The sequence below is a fragment of the Xiphias gladius genome, chromosome 19 (assembly GCF_016859285.1).
Source record: "Xiphias gladius isolate SHS-SW01 ecotype Sanya breed wild chromosome 19, ASM1685928v1, whole genome shotgun sequence".
NCBI lineage: Eukaryota > Metazoa > Chordata > Actinopteri > Istiophoriformes > Xiphiidae > Xiphias > Xiphias gladius.
The window spans coordinates 4,882,521-4,900,615 of record NC_053418.1 but is presented as its reverse complement, the minus strand read 5'-3'; the positions used below and the strand labels follow the sequence as shown (position 1 = coordinate 4,900,615).

Genomic DNA, 18,095 nt, shown 5'->3' with positions numbered 1-18,095 from the left:
TTTTTGTCTAAAAAAAAAAAAATAAATCAATACAGCCAGTGGTGAAATAAATATTGAATATAACATACATAGATATTTTAAAAAATTTAACACTGAATGTAAAATAGTTTTGTATGATGTTTATGTGTTATAATTTGCTTTGAGTTTTGTAAAGTTACATAACTATTTAGCAGAAACAGAAAACAAACTCATCAATTAAATCTCCTTTTATGTCTGAAATAAATTCCAAATACAAACAGCTGATGGTTTAATTACAGATCATGTCAAGTAGTATCCACAGGATGAACATTTTATAAACTTACACCTCATTATCATGAACTGGACGTTGCCATTTATCATTCATGTTATTCACCACATATACAGTACGAAAATGAAAAATAAAGTATGCAAAAGCATATAATAATAATTAAATACTTCATTCAATTAAAACTATCTTGACACACTTGTTTCCAAAGATTAAAACAACAGATCCATAACTCATCAAATACATCAAATCATCAAAAAACCCAAGAACATACATACTAAATCTATTTTTTCAAGCTAAGAAAGCAGCATAAGTGGAATATCAACAGCAGGAGTTAACATCATTAATTAATCTTAATGAAAGAAAACACAACAATGAGTAAATGACTTTCATGGAAAAGCAACGGTTTGGGTATTCATGTATTTGCAGTGAGTTTCCCATAAAACAAGTGAAGATAAAAAACACTTTACCTAATTCGTTTCAGACACTAGAGACAGTAAGAAAAAAAAATTGTCTGTGACCCTTGATAACAGATCAATGCTCCTGAGGAACAAAGGAATAATCAGAAATCTTACAAACTAAAACAGACGGCTGATGATGATGAAAGTAAAAAAAGGAAAGAAATCACACAATTGCCAACAAAGTATTTGATACAGTCAATTCAGTGTCTGTTACAATTTGCTTGAATAAAAACAATATTCTGCTAATCGGTCTCTACTAAGTTCTTATTTAAAAATGAGACTTGATGTGAACCTGTCTCAAAGTGTATCACCTGATCTGATGACGGACCACAGTGTCAGGATGTAGTAGATCTTTTCTTTCTCTGGATTACCTCTTGTTTACCTTGCTTCTTCCAAATCTGACCTAAACAGAAAATGAAGTCAGAGTATATATGTGTGTATGTGTCAAAAGTAGCTAACAATTGTTGAGATGTTTTCAGTTTTTTTCAACAGGATTTTGGATGAGTCATTTCAGACCACAGACACAGCAGGCTGAATATTTTGGTGACCCTCAACACCAAATCAAATGTGGTTCAAAGAAAAACTGACAGGTAAGCAGGTGTAGAATGCTTGGTTGGGTGTAGGGTGGGATGATGAGTTTAGAGGGTAATAAACCTCAAACCATCACGATAGAAAAACTAACATCCCTGAGCATCACAGAGAAATCTCACGTCGACAGAGTTTGATATCAGTGGTCTTGGCATCATCAGCCCCTCCAATATCAAAATATGGGAAGAGTTTCTCAGTGAACGTGTCTCTGTGAGTGAAGATGTGAGTCATGTCTTCAGGGTCGTAGAAGGACACCTCCCCCCTGTTGTAGTCCAGCTGGACCCTGATCCTCTGAAGACTCTTCTGCAGTGTAACAGTGTTACCAACACCATCAGTGTATCTTCCATTGCGATGCAAGAAACACCAGATTCCATAGTTTGGTGAGGCAGGATTCTCTCCCTTCCTGTCAACTGACTCTTTAGCCAAACCCACATTCCAGACAGGATGGTCTCCCACCTCCACCTCCCAGCTGTGGTTCCCTGACCTGAAGCCCTCAGAGCCCAGGACAATGGGATACTCAGTGCATCTCTCTGGATTGTCAGGGAGCTGCTGCTCCGTGTCTCTACATCTCACACTGGTCAGATCATCAGACAGATGGAGCCATCCGCTTGCAGTGTTTGGGTCCAGAATGACAGGACTGAAGTGGACCTCATCCTTCATCTTCTCCCAGACTCTGAAGGACAGGTTGCCCAGGTGTTTGGCCACATCTGTCAGAGCTCCTGAGACCAGCTGAGGATCTGACGCTGAGCACAGGGCTCTGGCTCTGGTCCGAGTGGGTTCACAACTGCTGAGGAACGGGATGTTTTGTTTCTGCAGGTCTTCTTCAACGGCAGAGATACTGTCTGACAGGGAGCAGATCTGCTCCTGAATCATCTTCTTCTCTCGGCTGAGGGTCTTCCCCTTCTGCTCCTCTTCCTCCCTCAGAGCTGCCAGTCTGGACTCCTCTTCCTTTTTCAGGAACTGGTGGAGCTTGTTGAACTCTGCTCTCATCTGCCTCTCTGTGGACAACAGCTGCTTCTTGGAGTATTGAATCGTTGCATCGTATGTTTTCTCCACTTGTTTGTATTTGTCCCTTTTGTCCTGTAGAGACTTTAAGTCAGATTTCAGCTGCTCCTTCAGGTCACTGACTACTTGTTCTATTGGAAACACCTTGTGACTCTGGTGGAGGGAAAACTCACAGACAGGACACACAGCTCTGCCTTCATCCTCACAGAACCAATAAGGAACTTCTGGATGTTTATCACACACCACCTCCTCCTTCTCACTCTCTCTGTCCTTTTCTGTCTCGGGTGAAGCATCAGTCTCCCTCTTAGCAAAGGCGTCAGCTAGTTCTTTGAGAGAAACGTTTATGGATGGATAATCCTTTGAGGATTTTCTTTTACAAATGGGACAGTTTTTGTTTTTAGCCTGTTCCCAGAGGTTTTGAAGGCAGCTTGAACAGAAGTTGTGGCTGCAGGGCAGAGACACGGGATCCGTGAAAGTCTCTGAACACACGTGGCAACTCAGGAACCTTTCAACCAGAGCAATCTTCTCAGCCATTTCACACGCAAGTTGTCTTTCAACAGCAAGACTCACCAAATTACTGTCTCTTCAACCTTCTGCTTACGTTCTTCCAAACGTGCGTTTTCCGGCAGAGATCTCACAGCCTGTAATGGCGTCTGAGCACTGATCAGCAATGTCAAAATTTACTTTCATTTCCTCTTTTTTTTTTTTTTTTCTGTCATTGGTTAAATCATAATAGTAAGAAATGCTGCCATGTTGTTTTGTCACCAGGAGATGGCGGTGACAGCCTGTCAATTAGAGTTGAATATTTTCCTCATGATTCACAAAAACATGATTTCATTGTATCTTCAGACAGCTGTTTCCCAGACACAAACAAAAATAAAAGGTCAAATGTGTAAAAGTTATTACATTTAAGTTTTTTTAAGTTACAGAATATAAATGCTCCTGAAATGACAGCAACAAAGGTTTGTAATGCTGTATTTCAACAGGCCGACTGACACTACACCGGTTTTAAAACACTGATATTTTTCTATCACTGTAGCAGGACACATTTTCTGCTTATATATCTGCAAAGGCGTGTTAATTTCATCCAGCTGGAAAAAAAATACACAAAACGTCGTTGACGTGGACGGACAGAAATGCTCTTCAGTAGTTTCTAATTTTCTTTTATGTTGTTTTGAATACTCCTATTCAATCAAATCTAACGGCAAAATGTACGCAATATTTGTTGGTTAAATATTTTTACACATCATGAGATCAAACTCAACAACATTTCTATTTTTTTTCGACATTGTGTTACAGTATTTGTTGAAGCAACAATCATGTTACAGGAACAATAAAAAAAACTGTTCAACAGTGGCCTGAGTCTTTTTCTTTTACTTTCCAGCACATCTTCCTTCTCGTTCCTTCATCCCTTCGTTAATTCGTTAATCCATCCTCTTTACCCTCCTGTTCACATTGAGAATCACAAGACTGGGGTTTGTCTCCTCACGCATCGGTCGGACCTGGAGCAACTGCGAAGCGAATGACACATTCTGATCTCGTCGTGATCGTTTGTGGGCACAGCTTTCAGAGTAAATCCCGGAAAAAGGCCCAAATAAAAACTTTCCCGAAACCACCTTTATCGGTTTGCTTATTTCGATCTCATCATCTGAGAGGTTAGTGCTTGTCACCGAATGAAATAAAACATTTCTTTTAAATCAATGTGTATTGGGAAACCAGCTGGAGGTGGAGAAAACGCCAAGTATTTTGCATTTTTAAGCAAAAAAAAAAAAAAAATCAATACATCCAGTGGTGAAATAAATATTGAATATAACATACATAGATATTTTAAAAAATTTAACACTGAATGTAAAATAGTTTTGTATGATGTTTATGTGTTATAATTTGCTTTGAGTTTTGTAAAGTTACATAACTATTTAGCAGAAACAGAAAACAAACTCATCAGTTAAATCTCCTTTTATGTCTGAAATAAATTCCAAATACAAACAGCTGATGGTTTAATTACAGATCATGTCAAGTAGTATCCACAGGATGAACATTTTATAAACTTACACCTCATTATCATGAGCTGGACGTTGCCATTTATCATTCATGTTATTCACCACATATACAGTACGAAAATTAAAAATAAAGTATGCAAAAGCATATAATAATAATTAAATACTTCATTAAATTAAATCTATCTTGACACACTTGTTTCCAAAGATTAAAACAACAGATCCATAACTCATCAAATACATCAAATCATCAAAAAACCCAAGAACATACATACTAAATCTATTTTTTCAAGCTAAGAAAGCAGCATAAGTGGAATATCAACAGCAGGAGTTAACATCATTAATTAATCTTAATGAAAGAAAACACAACAATGAGTAAATGACTTTCATGGAAAAGCAACGGTTTGGGTATTCATGTATTTGCAGTGAGTTTCCCATAAAACAAGTGAAGATAAAAAACACTTTACCTAATTCGTTTCAGACACTAGAGACAGTAAGAAAAAAAAATTGTCTGTGACCCTTGATAACAGATCAATGCTCCTGAGGAACAAAGGAATAATCAGAAATCTTACAAACTAAAACAGACGGCTGATGATGATGAAAGTAAAAAAAGGAAAGAAATCACACAATTGCCAACAAAGTATTTGATACAGTCAATTCAGTGTCTGTTACAATGTGCTTGAATAAAAACAATATTCTGCTAATCGGTCTCTACTAAGTTCTTATTTAAAAATGAGACTTGATGTGAACCTGTCTCAAAGTGTATCACCTGATCTGATGACGGACCACAGTGTCAGGATGTAGTAGATCTTTTCTTTCTCTGGATTACCTCTTGTTTACCTTGCTTCTTCCAAATCTGACCTAAACAGAAAATGAAGTCAGAGTATATGTGTGTATATGTGTCAAAAGTAGCTAACAATTGTTGAGATGTTTTCAGTTTTTTTCAACAGGATTTTGGATGAGTCCTTTCAGACCACAGACACAGCAGGCGGAATATTTTAGTGACCCTCAACACCAAATCAAATGTGGTTCAAAGAAAAACTGACAGGTAAGCAGGTGTAGAATGCTTGGTTGGATTGTAGGGTGGGATGATGAGTTTAGAGGGTAATAAACCTCAAACCATCACGATAGAAAAACTAACATCCCTGAGCATCACAGAGAAATCTCACGTCGACAGAGTTTGATATCAGTGGTCTTGGCATCATCAGCCCCTCCAATATCAAAATATGGGAAGAGTTTCTCAGTGAACGTGTCTCTGTGAGTGAAGATGTGAGTCATGTCTTCAGGGTCGTAGAAGGACACCTCCCCCCTGTTGTAGTCCAGCTGGACCCTGATCCTCTGAAGACTCTTCTGCAGTGTAACAGTGTTACCAACACCATCAGTGTATCTTCCATTGCGATGCAAGAAACACCAGATTCCATAGTTTGGTGAGGCAGGATTCTCTCCCTTCCTGTCAACTGACTCTTTAGCCAAACCCACATTCCAGACAGGATGGTCTCCCACCTCCACCTCCCAGCTGTGGTTCCCTGACCTGAAGCCCTCAGAGCCCAGGACAATGGGATACTCAGTGCATCTCTCTGGATTGTCAGGGAGCTGCTGCTCCGTGTCTCTACATCTCACACTGGTCAGATCATCAGACAGATGGAGCCATCCGCTTGCAGTGTTTGGGTCCAGAATGACAGGACTGAAGTGGACCTCATCCTTCATCTTCTCCCAGACTCTGAAGGACAGGTTGCCCAGGTGTTTGGCCACATCTGTCAGAGCTCCTGAGACCAGCTGAGGATCTGACGCTGAGCACAGGGCTCTGGCTCTGGTCCGAGTGGGTTCACAACTGCTGAGGAACGGGATGTTTTGTTTCTGCAGGTCTTCTTCAACGGCAGAGATACTGTCTGACAGGGAGCAGATCTGCTCCTGAATCATCTTCTTCTCTCGGCTGAGGGTCTTCCCCTTCTGCTCCTCTTCCTCCCTCAGAGCTGCCAGTCTGGACTCCTCTTCCTTTTTCAGGAACTGGTGGAGCTTGTTGAACTCTGCTCTCATCTGCCTCTCTGTGGACAACAGCTGCTTCTTGGAGTATTGAATCGTTGCATCGTATGTTTTCTCCACTTGTTTGTATTTGTCCCTTTTGTCCTGTAGAGACTTTAAGTCAGATTTCAGCTGCTCCTTCAGGTCACTGACTACTTGTTCTATTGGAAACACCTTGTGACTCTGGTGGAGGGAAAACTCACAGACAGGACACACAGCTCTGCCTTCATCCTCACAGAACCAATAAGGGACTTCTGGATGTTTATCACACACCACCTCCTCCTTCTCACTCTCTCTGTCCTTTTCTGTCTCGGGTGAAGCATCAGTCTCCCTCTTAGCAAAGGCCTCAGCTAGTTCTTTGAGAGAAACGTTTATGGATGGATAATCCTTTGAGGATTTTCTTTTACAAATGGGACAGTTTTTGTTTTTAGCCTGTTCCCAGAGGTTTTGAAGGCAGCTTGAACAGAAGTTGTGGCTGCAGGGCAGAGACACGGGATCCGTGAAAGTCTCTGAACACACGTGGCAACTCAGGAACCTTTCAACCAGAGCAATCTTCTCAGCCATTTCACACGCAAGTTGTCTTTCAACAGCAAGACTCACCAAATTACTGTCTCTTCAACCTTCTGCTTACGTTCTTCCAAACGTGCGTTTTCCGGCAGAGATCTCACAGCCTGTAATGGCGTCTGAGCACTGATCAGCAATGTCAAAATTTACTTTCATTTCCTCTTTTTTTTTTTTTTTTCTGTCATTGGTTAAATCATAATAGTAAGAAATGCTGCCATGTTGTTTTGTCACCAGGAGATGGCGGTGACAGCCTGTCAATTAGAGTTGAATATTTTCCTCATGATTCACAAAAACATGATTTCATTGTATCTTCAGACAGCTGTTTCCCAGACACAAACAAAAATAAAAGGTCAAATGTGTAAAAGTTATTACATTTAAGTTTTTTTTAAGTTACAGAATATAAATGCTCCTGAAATGACAGCAACAAAGGTTTGTAATGCTGTATTTCAACAGGCCGACTGACACTACACCGGTTTTAAAACACTGATATTTTTCTATCACTGTAGCAGGACACATTTTCTGCTTATATATCTGCAAAGGCGTGTTAATTTCATCCAGCTGGAAAAAAAATACACAAAACGTCGTTGACGTGGACGGACAGAAATGCTCTTCAGTAGTTTCTAATTTTCTTTTATGTTGTTTTGAATACTCCTATTCAATCAAGTCTAATGGCAAAATGTACGCAATATTTGTTGGTTAAATATTTTTACACATCATGAGATCAAACTCAGCAACATTTCTATTTTTTTTCGACATTGTGTTACAGTATTTGTTGAAGCAACAATCATGTTACAGGAACAATAAAAAAAACTGTTCAACTGTGGCCTGAGTCTTTTTCTTTTACTTTCCAGCACATCTTCCTTCTCGTTCCTTCATCCCTTCGTTAATTCGTTAATCCATCCTCTTTACCCTCCTGTTCACATTGAGAATCACAAGACTGGGGTCTGTCTCCTCACGCATCGGTTGGACCTGGAGCAACTGCGAAGCGAATGACACATTCTGATCTCGTCGTGATCGTTTGTGGGCACAGCTTTCAGAGTAAATCCCGGAAAAAGGCCCAAATAAAAACTTTCCCGAAACCGCCTTTATCGGTTTGCTTATTTCGATCTCATCATCTGAGAGTTTAGTGCTTGTCACCGAATGACATAAAACATTTCTTTTAAATCAAGGTGTATTGGGAAACCAGCTGGAGGTGGAGAAAACGCCATGTATTTTGCATTTTTAAGCGATGAATTAGCCTGGGTGCAGCATCTTCGCAGGGCTAGAATGGCCTCCCCAGGGATGGAGCAGTCCGGTGGTCTGGTTACAGGGGACATACCGGCTGGTGGTCGTAGTCCTGTTGTAAATCTCTGCTTTGGCCATTCTGTAAGTGCGTTTTTTTTCATACAACACATTATCACGACCACTCTCCAGCAGAGAAGCGACAGGTGACAACATCGCAGCCTTTGGCCTTTGACACCTCTGAGTCCTGTTCTGTGTGGGGGCACTTGGAACAGTGAATGCGCTAAATCTCCCGCAGGAGTACTGCCAAGGGGTGGAAGCCACTTCTGAAGAATGACCCTTGATCGGGAAACTGCGCACCATTCACCGTAGAGCTCGTTTGGCCACGCAACGGCCCCCCCGCTGACCGTCAGCCTGAATCAACGCAACGCAACGCCGTTTCAAATGTAAGTACGACACGGGTCGCTGTCCTCGGCGCAGGACGTGCCCGCTGCGCCCTGCCAGATGCAAGCCGAGCGTGCCGGTGAGTCCTACGGGCCTCAGCCGCGTCGGACCGCGGGGCATCCCGACACGCAGGCTGCAGGAGCCCGCGCTGATGCTTCTCATCTCTCCGCAGGGGGGGGGGTCGTTGAGGTACACGAGGAGTGGATTCATTTGATGGCAGGAGACTGAAGGAAACATGTCAGACCTGTCGGATGGTTGGCTCCATAAAATATCATCCCAGGTTGAGAAGTTACAGCAGAACCTAGATCGAAGTGAACTAATTAAAAAAACAAAGCGATTCGTTACATTTTGTTGTTTTATTATTATTATTATTATTTTCTTTTATCGCGGCTGAGACCTTACTGCAAAAAACAGGAAGAGGGGTTTTCGTTTCATGTCCTGTCACGTCCTTGTCCGAGTTGCACCGTGCACGTTGTTGTGTCATCTTTATTACTGCTCCTTTATCTGGTCAGGTGCTGCCAAAAAAATGAGCGGGACCGGCTCTTCACTCGGGGCGGATACAGATAAGAACCAATGTTGGTCTCATAAATGGCCCTCAGAGAGTTGAGGGCCATTCATCGGCTTTGTTGAGGAACGAAAAGAAAGACGGAGTTTTCCGTGTTTCTGTGTCCTCAAGAATCTACAGGAAGTGGCTTTGAGGAGAGGCCTGCACGAGAAATACACGAAATAGATTGACCCCGATTTCTCTGCCGTGTGGATGTTTAGACGAACCGAGGTCGCTGTTGTCGTTTTGTTTTACCTGTCAACCACTCGAACTTGTTGCGTTTTGGCTCTTGGTATGTGTACGGGTTTTTTTTTCTTAAATTGGTTTTATGGTTGGATGCGATGGGACGTTTTAACTTTATTGTTTACTCTACTCGGCGCAGGTGCAAACTGGTGATTATATGTATTTCATTTATATGCTGATCCCAGAAACAGTTGATTCCAGTGAACAGCTAATGGGGATCCCAAGAAATAATAAAACTGTTAGTTTCAATAAAAAATAAAAAAAAACTTTCATGTGATGGGAAAAAATAAGATAGTTTAACTGTCGAGAATTCCATACATTTCCAGATGTGTTCAGATGCTTAAAGTGAGTTCTTTATCATTATCTGATTTGTATTAACAACATCAAATCGCAGAAAAATATTTTATTTCCTCGATGACGTGATGATGGGGAAGATAAAGTGTAACAGAAATGGAAAAGCAAACGTGGCGAAACTATGACACCTGCTACCAACCGACTTCACCTGGTGTTACTGACTTTATCCCCTCATTTAAAGCAACAGTATTCAAACTACAAGCCATGCTAGCACCCTGCTGGTGGACGTTTTTATTAATAGCACGTCAAAGAGACTGAAGGTTCACCCCCTATTCAAACCACTGTTCCCTCATATCCTCCGTTTAAATATATTAACAATGAACCCTTAACTCTTGTGGACCAGAAGACAATTATAGGGAACAGAGGACGTTCAGCAGTGACCATTAAAATGTTCCTGAACGGGGTTTAAAATCTTACCGTCGTACCTTTTCCTTGTTTTTGTGGTTCCAGCTTCACCTCAGAGATGATCCGGCTGAGACTGATGACACTGGCTGCACTGCTCTGCTCGCTTCCCAGTGCTGATGGAGGGAAAGTCCTTGTGTTCCCTGTGGATGGAAGCCACTGGGTCAACATGAAGGTCCTCGTCCAAGAGCTCCATTCCAGAGGTCACAACATCACAGTGATCCGGTCGAAAACCAGCTTGTACATCGAAGAAGGGTCCCAGCACTACCAGTCGATCACCCTCGACGTTGTCACTGGATTTGATGCGAAAGACATGAACAACTTCACGACAAGAGCGCTGCAGCTCCGGCGTGAGTTCCACAATTCAACGGCAGCTTATTTTCAAGCTGGAGAGGAGTTTATGACAATGATGCATCGTATTCACAAAGCTGTGGTTGATAAGATGCACGTGATATTCGAGGATGCTAAACTAATGCAGTCCTTCGAAGAGGCCAAGTATGATGTTGTTCTGACCGACCCCTGCTTCGGCGGAGGGGTTCTTCTGGCTCATCGGTTGGGTCTGCCTCAGGTCTTCAATGTACGATGGACAATCTTGGGCGACGGGCATTACACAGTCGCCCCCTCGCCGCTCTCATATGTTCCCATACCGGGCACTGAAATGACTGATAAGATGACATTTTGGCAAAGAGTGAAAAATTTTTTATTTGCCCTTATTGTCCTCAGTAACCAGTGGATGATACAAAAGCCTTACTACACTCCATTTGTCCGCCGTCACATCGGTCCCGCCGTCCGCTATGATGAGCTCATTCAGGCAGCAGATATTTGGCTGATGAGAACTGACTTTACCTTCGAGTTCCCTCGCCCCACCATGCCCAACGTTGTCTACATGGGCGGGTTTCAGTGTAAACCCTCCCAGCCGCTTCCTCGACATCTGGAGGACTTTGCCCAGAGCTCTGCAGAGCACGGGGTCATTATTATGAGCTTGGGGTCGTTGGTGGGGAAACTCCCTGAGGATATAGCAGAGCATGTGGCTGCAGCTTTTGCCCAGCTACCTCAGATGGTCATCTGGAGGCATACTGGGAAGAGACCGTCCGCCCTGGGCAACAACACCTTGCTGGTGGACTGGCTGCCTCAAAATGACCTCTTAGGACACCCAAAGACCAGAGTGTTTGTGGCCCACGGAGGCACCAATGGACTTCAAGAGGCCATCTACCACGGAGTCCCCATTGTTGGCCTTCCTCTGATGTTTGACCAGGATGATAACCTGTTCCGGATGAGAATGAGGGGTGTTGCCAAAGTGCTGGACATCGGCACATTGAACACGGACAACTTCCTGGAGGCGGTGAAGGCGGTGCTTTATGAGCCGTCCTACGGGGAGAACATGCGGGAGCTCTCCAGACAGCACAGAGACCAGCCCATGAAGCCCCTGGACCGAGCCATGTTCTGGATCGAGTTCGTCATGAGGCACAAGGGAGCTGCTCACTTAAAGAGCGACTCGTACAGGATGTCCTGGATTCAGTACCACTCCATCGATGTCATCACACTGTTGCTTGTTTCGGTCGTGGGGATGACACTCATCTGTATTTTGACAGTGAACTGCTTGTGGTATAAAGTGTTTGGTGGGAGGAAAGGAAAAATTGAGTAATACAGATGCCTGATCAAAAGGAAGCACAAAAGGAAAAAAAAAAGGGAAATGGAGGAGGAGGAATGAAAAGGAAAGTTGCAAAAAAAAAAAAATCTTGTACAGTTGAATTTTGATGAAGACGGTACAGAAGCACAAAATAAATGTCAGCCTCTTGAGAGCAGAAAAGACTGCTGCTGTCAGAGATATAATCCAACCTGATTATCTGCGTTTTTGACATGTTTAGACGAAAATAGAGTCTGATGAATCACCCCGTCAGCAACCACGTTTGATGGTGAATTTCCTTTCATTTATTCATTGACGTTGATGACATTATGCACGTGTGAATGTTTTGTCCCTGAAAAACTGCTTTAATTCGGACAGTGTTTTCCCACGTCCTTCATACGCCGTGTTTTGCAATCATACAGTCCTGCTGACTGACTAAGCTTTTCTTAAGAACCGGACACTCAGTGAAAATCTTAATTCTCTTTGCCGGCAGGGTAAGTTTAGTCCCCATTGCCACAGCGCTGTCTACACAACCATCAGTGCTCCCTCTCTTTTTTACCTTTTAAACTTCTTTGTGTAATCGTGCAGAAGAGCAGCAGGAGGGTAAAGTTTTTCTATTTTTACCTCCGCGGGGGGGGGGGTTGTGTCAGTTTATCTGTCAGCAAGTCCTGAACCAATTTGCAGTGAACATGTTGGAGGGATGGGGTGTGGGCCCAGGAGGAACCCAGTAAATTTTGGGGCAGATCCTGGTCATTTAATATGAAATTGAATTATTTTTTCTCTGAAGTCTGGTGTACGTTGTTTGACACTGGTCTTGGTGGAGGCCTGCGCTCTACTGAGTGCCCGTCTAGTCTACGCTGGATATCTAATTTTGAGAAAACAGACACACAGAGGTGGAAAACCTGTGTGAGAACCAAAAATGACTCCACCGAATATGAACAGGTCATGCAACACTTTCGAAGATGTACAGTATGTATAGAAAACAGAAACAAATTCATCAAGTTAATCTCTTTCTCTGCCTGAAATAAATTCTGATTAAAAACTGCTGCTGATTTAATTACAACTCTTATCCAGTAGCATCCACAGGGTGAACATTTTAGAAACTTATCACTTTTTCAGAAAAAGTCATGTGGTTGTTTCTTTTACGCTGATCATAAACGAAACATTTATCAATTATTTTAATGACCACATATACAGTACAAAAAAAAATGACAAATACAGTATGCAGAAGCACTGTAGTGAAATACTTAATTCAAACTAAACCTTAAATCTCAGAACACATTTCCTAAGAGTAAAATAACAGATTCAGAACTAAAATAACTCAACTAATGATCCAAAAACATCGAAGACTAAAACTGATGATGAACAAACTGTCTGATCAAACTGGTTTTTTTTGTTTTCTGTCATGGGTTAAATTATAATAGTAAGAAATGCTGCCATGTTGTTTTGTAACCAGGAGATGGCGGTGTCACAAAAAAAAAAAAACCAGTAGAAAATAATATATAGTATTAAATATTAAATAAATATTTGATATATAAAACTGATTCAGAAAAATATATCTGACACAAAACAAGATGCTGAGAACCAGGGTAATTTGGATTTTTAAAGTTTGCCACCTGATGATCTGATACAGTTTCAGCATTTTGTGGTCCCAGTTTCTTGGTCTAACACCTTAATGTACACACTGAATGATTTTTTTAAGATGTACAAAGATTCTCTTGAATATCAAAAGCAGGAGCTGCCACCTTCAATACATTTTTGCTATACAAAAGCTAACTAAGTTCTTACTGGCTCAAGGTTTTTCAAAAAAAATTTTTAGGTGAGTTTCAAGTTTCTGCAGCGAGTCGCATGAAGACAACGAACAAAATGGGGGAAAAAAATGCAGACAGAAGAGAAAGGAAGGGAGAAATTATTTTTTTGTGAATCGTGACCACATTACAATTTTGATTACGAACCTAAGAACAAATAATAAAGAGTCAGAGCCAGAATGTGAGAGTGAAGTGTCAACAGCTGAAAATAAAAGCAGGATCAAAGCTGAAATAATATCAGAAATTATAACCAGAAATCTTGCAAATTAAAACTAATGGTTTATGGTACAGTTGACTCCAAATTACTTATGGACCTAAATGTAGACATTGTTATCAACTGATCAAATATTAGCTGATAATGTGTCTTATAAACCTGTCCTGCTTATCGTCGATTACAGATCTCACTTGGACTTTACATGACATCTTTTATTAGCCTTGTACCTGCCCTTTGGACTCCGCGTCTCATCGCTGCACTGTAATAAACAGGAAATTTCTCATCTAGAAAAATACTAAATAGGATCCAAAAAAATATCGTAGAAATCCAAAAATGTTTCTTTTTCAGTTTCTTCGTTTTCATTCACAAACATTATCCAAACTAAATACTGTATCTGTCATCTCTTTAAGTGGGTTATAGGCTAGTTTTTACCGAGTACTTCCCAAGACCTCAGTTAGTGCATATATGTGTGTGTGTGTGTGTGTGTGTGTGTGTGTGTGTGTGTGTGTGTGTGTGTGTGTGTGTGTGTGTGTGTGTGTGTGTGTGTGTGTGTGTGAAAAGTACCTTAAACCGATTCCATTTTGTTTTTGGTTTTTGTTTTTTATACAAAACTTGTAATCACAAACAACCAAAAGTGACAGTAACAGAGAGTAAGTGGGAACTAACTGAGTGATGTTTAACATACTGAACAGCTCGTAGGGGAAGTGTTAACTTTGTTGCCGCCTGTGGCGATGAACAAAGGGAAGTTACACTCACTGAGCACTTTAATAGGAACACCTGCACGCCTGCTTATTCACGCAGCTTTCCAATCAGCCAATCATGTGGCAGCAGTGCAGTGAATAAAATGATGCAGATACAGGCTCAGGAGCTGCAGTTAATGTTCACATCAAACATCAGAATCGTGGGGGAAAAAAATGTGATCTCAGTGACTTTGACGGTGGCGTGATTGTTGGTGCCAGAAGGGCTGGTTTGAGTGTTTCTGAAACTGCTGCTGGTCTCCTGGGATTTTTTCACACACAACAGTCTCTAGAGTTTATTCAGAATGGTGTGAAAAACAATCATCCAGGCAGCAGCCGTTCTGTGTATGGACAGGTCGATGGGAGTGGTCAGAGGAGAACGGCCGGACTGGTTTGGAGCTGACATAAAGGCTACGGTATCTCAGTTAACCACTCTGCACAACTGCGGTGAGCAGAAAAGCATCCGAGGATTGAACAGCCCGTCGAACCTTGAGGCGGATGGGCTACAACAGCGGAGGACCACGTCGGGTTCCACTCCTCTCAGCCAAGAACTGAAATCTGAGGCTGCAGTGGGGCACAGGCTCGCCAAGACTGGACAGTTGAAGACTGGAAAAACGTAGTCTGGTCTGACGAGTCTGGATTTCTGCAGAGGCAGCAGATGACAGGGTCAGAATTTGGCATCAACCGCATCAACCCATGGACCCAACTGGCCTTGTGTCAACAGGGCAGGCTGCTGCTGCTGGTGGTGTAATGGGGTGGGGAATGTTTTTTTGGCCCACGCTGGGCCCCTTACTAGCAGTCCCTAATGGTGAGAATGCCAGAGCCTGTCCGGGTATTGTTGCTGACCGCGTGCTTCCCTTCATGGCCACGGTTTACCATCTTCCACTGGCGACATCCAGCATGACAATGCACCATGACGGTGAGTTCCGTGTACTTCAGCGGCTGCTCCGGTCACCAGATCTGAATCCGGCAGAACACCTGGACGGATCCGCAGAACGGATGCGATGCACTCACGGAGCGGAATCGCAAAGGAAGGTTTCCGCACGTCTCGTGGAATCCAGGCCGTGAAGAACTGAGGCTGTTTTGAGAGGAAAGGGAGGCCCTACCCAGTATTAGTTCCTAATAAAGTAATAAAATAAAGGTGTTGTAATAAAGTGCTCGGTGAGCGTATGTCAACACACACGTGTAACTGGACGTGTGCATGTGTAAAAAAATGTACTATACCGTGAGAGAATACAGATCGTGTAAAATGCATTATGAATGCATCTTCTGAAACATGACTGACAAGCGCTCAGTATCGTGGATGTAGAGAAAGTGCGACCGCCAGTTTGCAGATCATCAATATGCTGATGACTTCATTCATGTGATAAATCAGTCATTAATAAACCAAATGAATGCAGCTTTTAATGGTAACACAAAAGCATTTTTTCCCCTTTTTTTTTGGTAATTTAAATACAGGTAGGTTTCCCTAAATGCACTCAGCATAATCTGCTCACTGTTTCATTTACACTTACATTTTTTATTGAGTTAGCTGATGGGACTTTGGGACTCTGGTTTGCCTCTCTAATTGTTCAGCCTGGTCTCTCTCAGAATTGGTTTTATTGGTTTTAAGACAAAACCAGATATTAAAAAAAAAAACAAAACAAACAACTTTAAGCAGATGAAGATGAAAATCATTTCAGAATATATAACCAGAGACGATTCAAATAAAATTAGGCCTGTGACTCCTCAAGTTTGCCTCTGGCCTCTCCGCTGTATTGGTTTAAAGATAAAAAGAGGACTTCTTTGCAGCACAGCACGGCAAGAAACTGCTGATTATCTGGTACAAATGGAGCTGAATCGAAACTTTTTTTTTTAAATCAGATTGTCTGTGTTCAACCTTTTTGCCATAATTTGCAACATGCCAATATAATCTTTCATCTCGTCATCAGAAATTACGCATCAAGTTCCACCACTGGAGGTCACCAGGAACTAGATTTTCAGCTGCAGAAAACTGAAACGCAGCCGAAAACAGCTGCAAAGTTTGTCTTTAAAGATGTACTACAACCCCCTAAACGCATCCATGCATTTCTGAACCTGCTCCATCGAGGTATCCCTCGAGGTCCGTTGAGAAACAGAAATTAGAGCTACCGCATCAGCCTCGATCACTGTACCGTTTGCCTCATACCGTTACACTCTGCCCACGTGAAGGTTAACGCTCGCAGCTAAGCGTTCGAACGGCAGAACTTTTCCTCGGTCTTAGAGCATCCCTGTTCTGCATTTGACCCCCGACTGACTAACGCCAGCACTTAACCCAAGCGCTCCCCCGGGAACTCTGAATAACTGAACACACGTGCAGAGCCGCTTTCACGCAGGGGTTAAAGAAATATGTGTGAGCGGCGACTGCGTGTGCATTCAGCGTGTTGCGGGTCGAGCCGGAGAGAACCAGAGCTGTAAGAAAGAGAGGGGGAGGAGGGGTGATAGATGAATATTTGATCAGCTCCTCTCTGGCCCCGTGTGCTATAATATTGATGTGGTCCAGAGGCCTTGAGGCCGGCTCTCCGCGGCTCACAGGTACATTAGCACAACGGCAGCATACCTGAGCTCTCCCTTACCTCCCAGTGGCGAAAACCTGTGTGTGTATGAATAAGATGATACGCGTCCGTATGTGTGCGTACAGCACGAGCACATGTTTGGGTATTCACCAGATTGCCTCTACCGGAGCTTTTCTTGCAGTATTTAAACGTCTCATGTGATGGAATAGACCCTTTTTCTGTGTTGTTACCTCGAGCACTCGTGTATGTTGTGCTGTGCACTGTTATGTGTCAGTCATACCATGGCAACAAAAAACACGTGTTCCTGATTGGCTGTTACCGTTGTATGTAAGGCCTTGGCCCGGGTCTAAAGGTTTAACGGACTTTTAAAATACGTGCACAAGGTGCATTAAACGGCCGGTAACCATAGGAACAGCGCTTCTGTTTAGTGCTCAGGTCTTACTGGTGGAGCGAGACCTAACCAGGAGTAAAACTGAATATAAACAAACCTGCAACGTGGAATTACATTTACGATGATGTGAAACTGAGAATAGCACTGAAACTCTTGATACATTATTTTTACTTGCAGTGGTTTATATATAGTCAAAAAAAATTCAGATCAATAAAATGTGATAATGAATTTGGAGGCAGCCCAGATGACTTCCCCATCATGTAAAACCTTCAGCTGTACTGTACCAGCACTAACGAAATCCACGAACACTTTTATTCTGAAACAACCTTGGTTCCATGGTACTGCTCCGAGTGATTCGAGTGTATTCATTTATTTCGGCAATTAGCGTTTGAGCACCAAATCGTTTTCAAATGAATATTAAAAAAGAAATTAAAACATCTAATCAGTAAGTTCCTCCGAATGCCCTGTTTCAAGCAGAATCGCACAAGGCGTAGAGGAAAATTGTAATTTCAGGACCTTTGCATGGGACCTTTAAACCTACGGTGGGAGCTGCACATCCCCTCTGGATTTAATGAAAATCAAACACACATGTCCAATCTCCCCGCACTTACAGTCGGACTGAAGGTGGAGGAGGAGAAGGGCTTATCATTCAAGTCCGCTGTGCATGATTTATTACCACGGGGATGCCACTGTAA

The 18,095-nt window shown here is 42.3% G+C and overlaps 3 protein-coding genes across 4 annotated transcripts; 1 reads left to right on the top strand and 2 right to left on the bottom strand.

Moving 5' to 3' along the window:
• Positions 1-286: 286 nt before the first annotated feature.
• On the bottom strand, positions 287-2,936 carry LOC120805637 (nuclear factor 7, ovary-like). Its single transcript, XM_040156046.1, has one exon. It carries the CDS (start codon positions 2,830-2,832, stop codon positions 1,399-1,401), a length of 1,434 nt encoding a protein of 477 aa, XP_040011980.1. The 5' UTR covers positions 2,833-2,936; the 3' UTR covers positions 287-1,398.
• LOC120805635 (UDP-glucuronosyltransferase 2A3-like) lies at positions 1,226-11,875 on the top strand. Of its 2 annotated transcripts, none has more exons than XM_040156045.1 (2): positions 1,226-1,322; positions 10,151-11,875. In XM_040156045.1, the coding sequence occupies exons 1-2, from the start codon at positions 1,311-1,313 to the stop codon at positions 11,732-11,734; spliced, it is 1,596 nt and encodes a 531-aa protein (XP_040011979.1). In that variant the 5' UTR covers positions 1,226-1,310; the 3' UTR covers positions 11,735-11,875. The 2 variants fall into 2 exon arrangements, with proteins under 2 accessions (XP_040011979.1, XP_040011978.1); XM_040156044.1 differs by lacking the exon at positions 1,226-1,322 and adding an exon at positions 9,284-9,382 and having other exon boundaries at positions 10,138-11,875.
• On the bottom strand, positions 1,871-6,985 carry LOC120805638 (nuclear factor 7, ovary-like). Its single transcript, XM_040156047.1, has 2 exons — positions 5,065-6,985; positions 1,871-1,930 (listed from the first exon to the last, which is right to left on the bottom strand). Exon 1 carries the CDS (start codon positions 6,879-6,881, stop codon positions 5,448-5,450), a length of 1,434 nt encoding a protein of 477 aa, XP_040011981.1. The 5' UTR covers positions 6,882-6,985; the 3' UTR covers positions 1,871-1,930; positions 5,065-5,447.
• Positions 11,876-18,095: the final 6,220 nt, after the last annotated feature.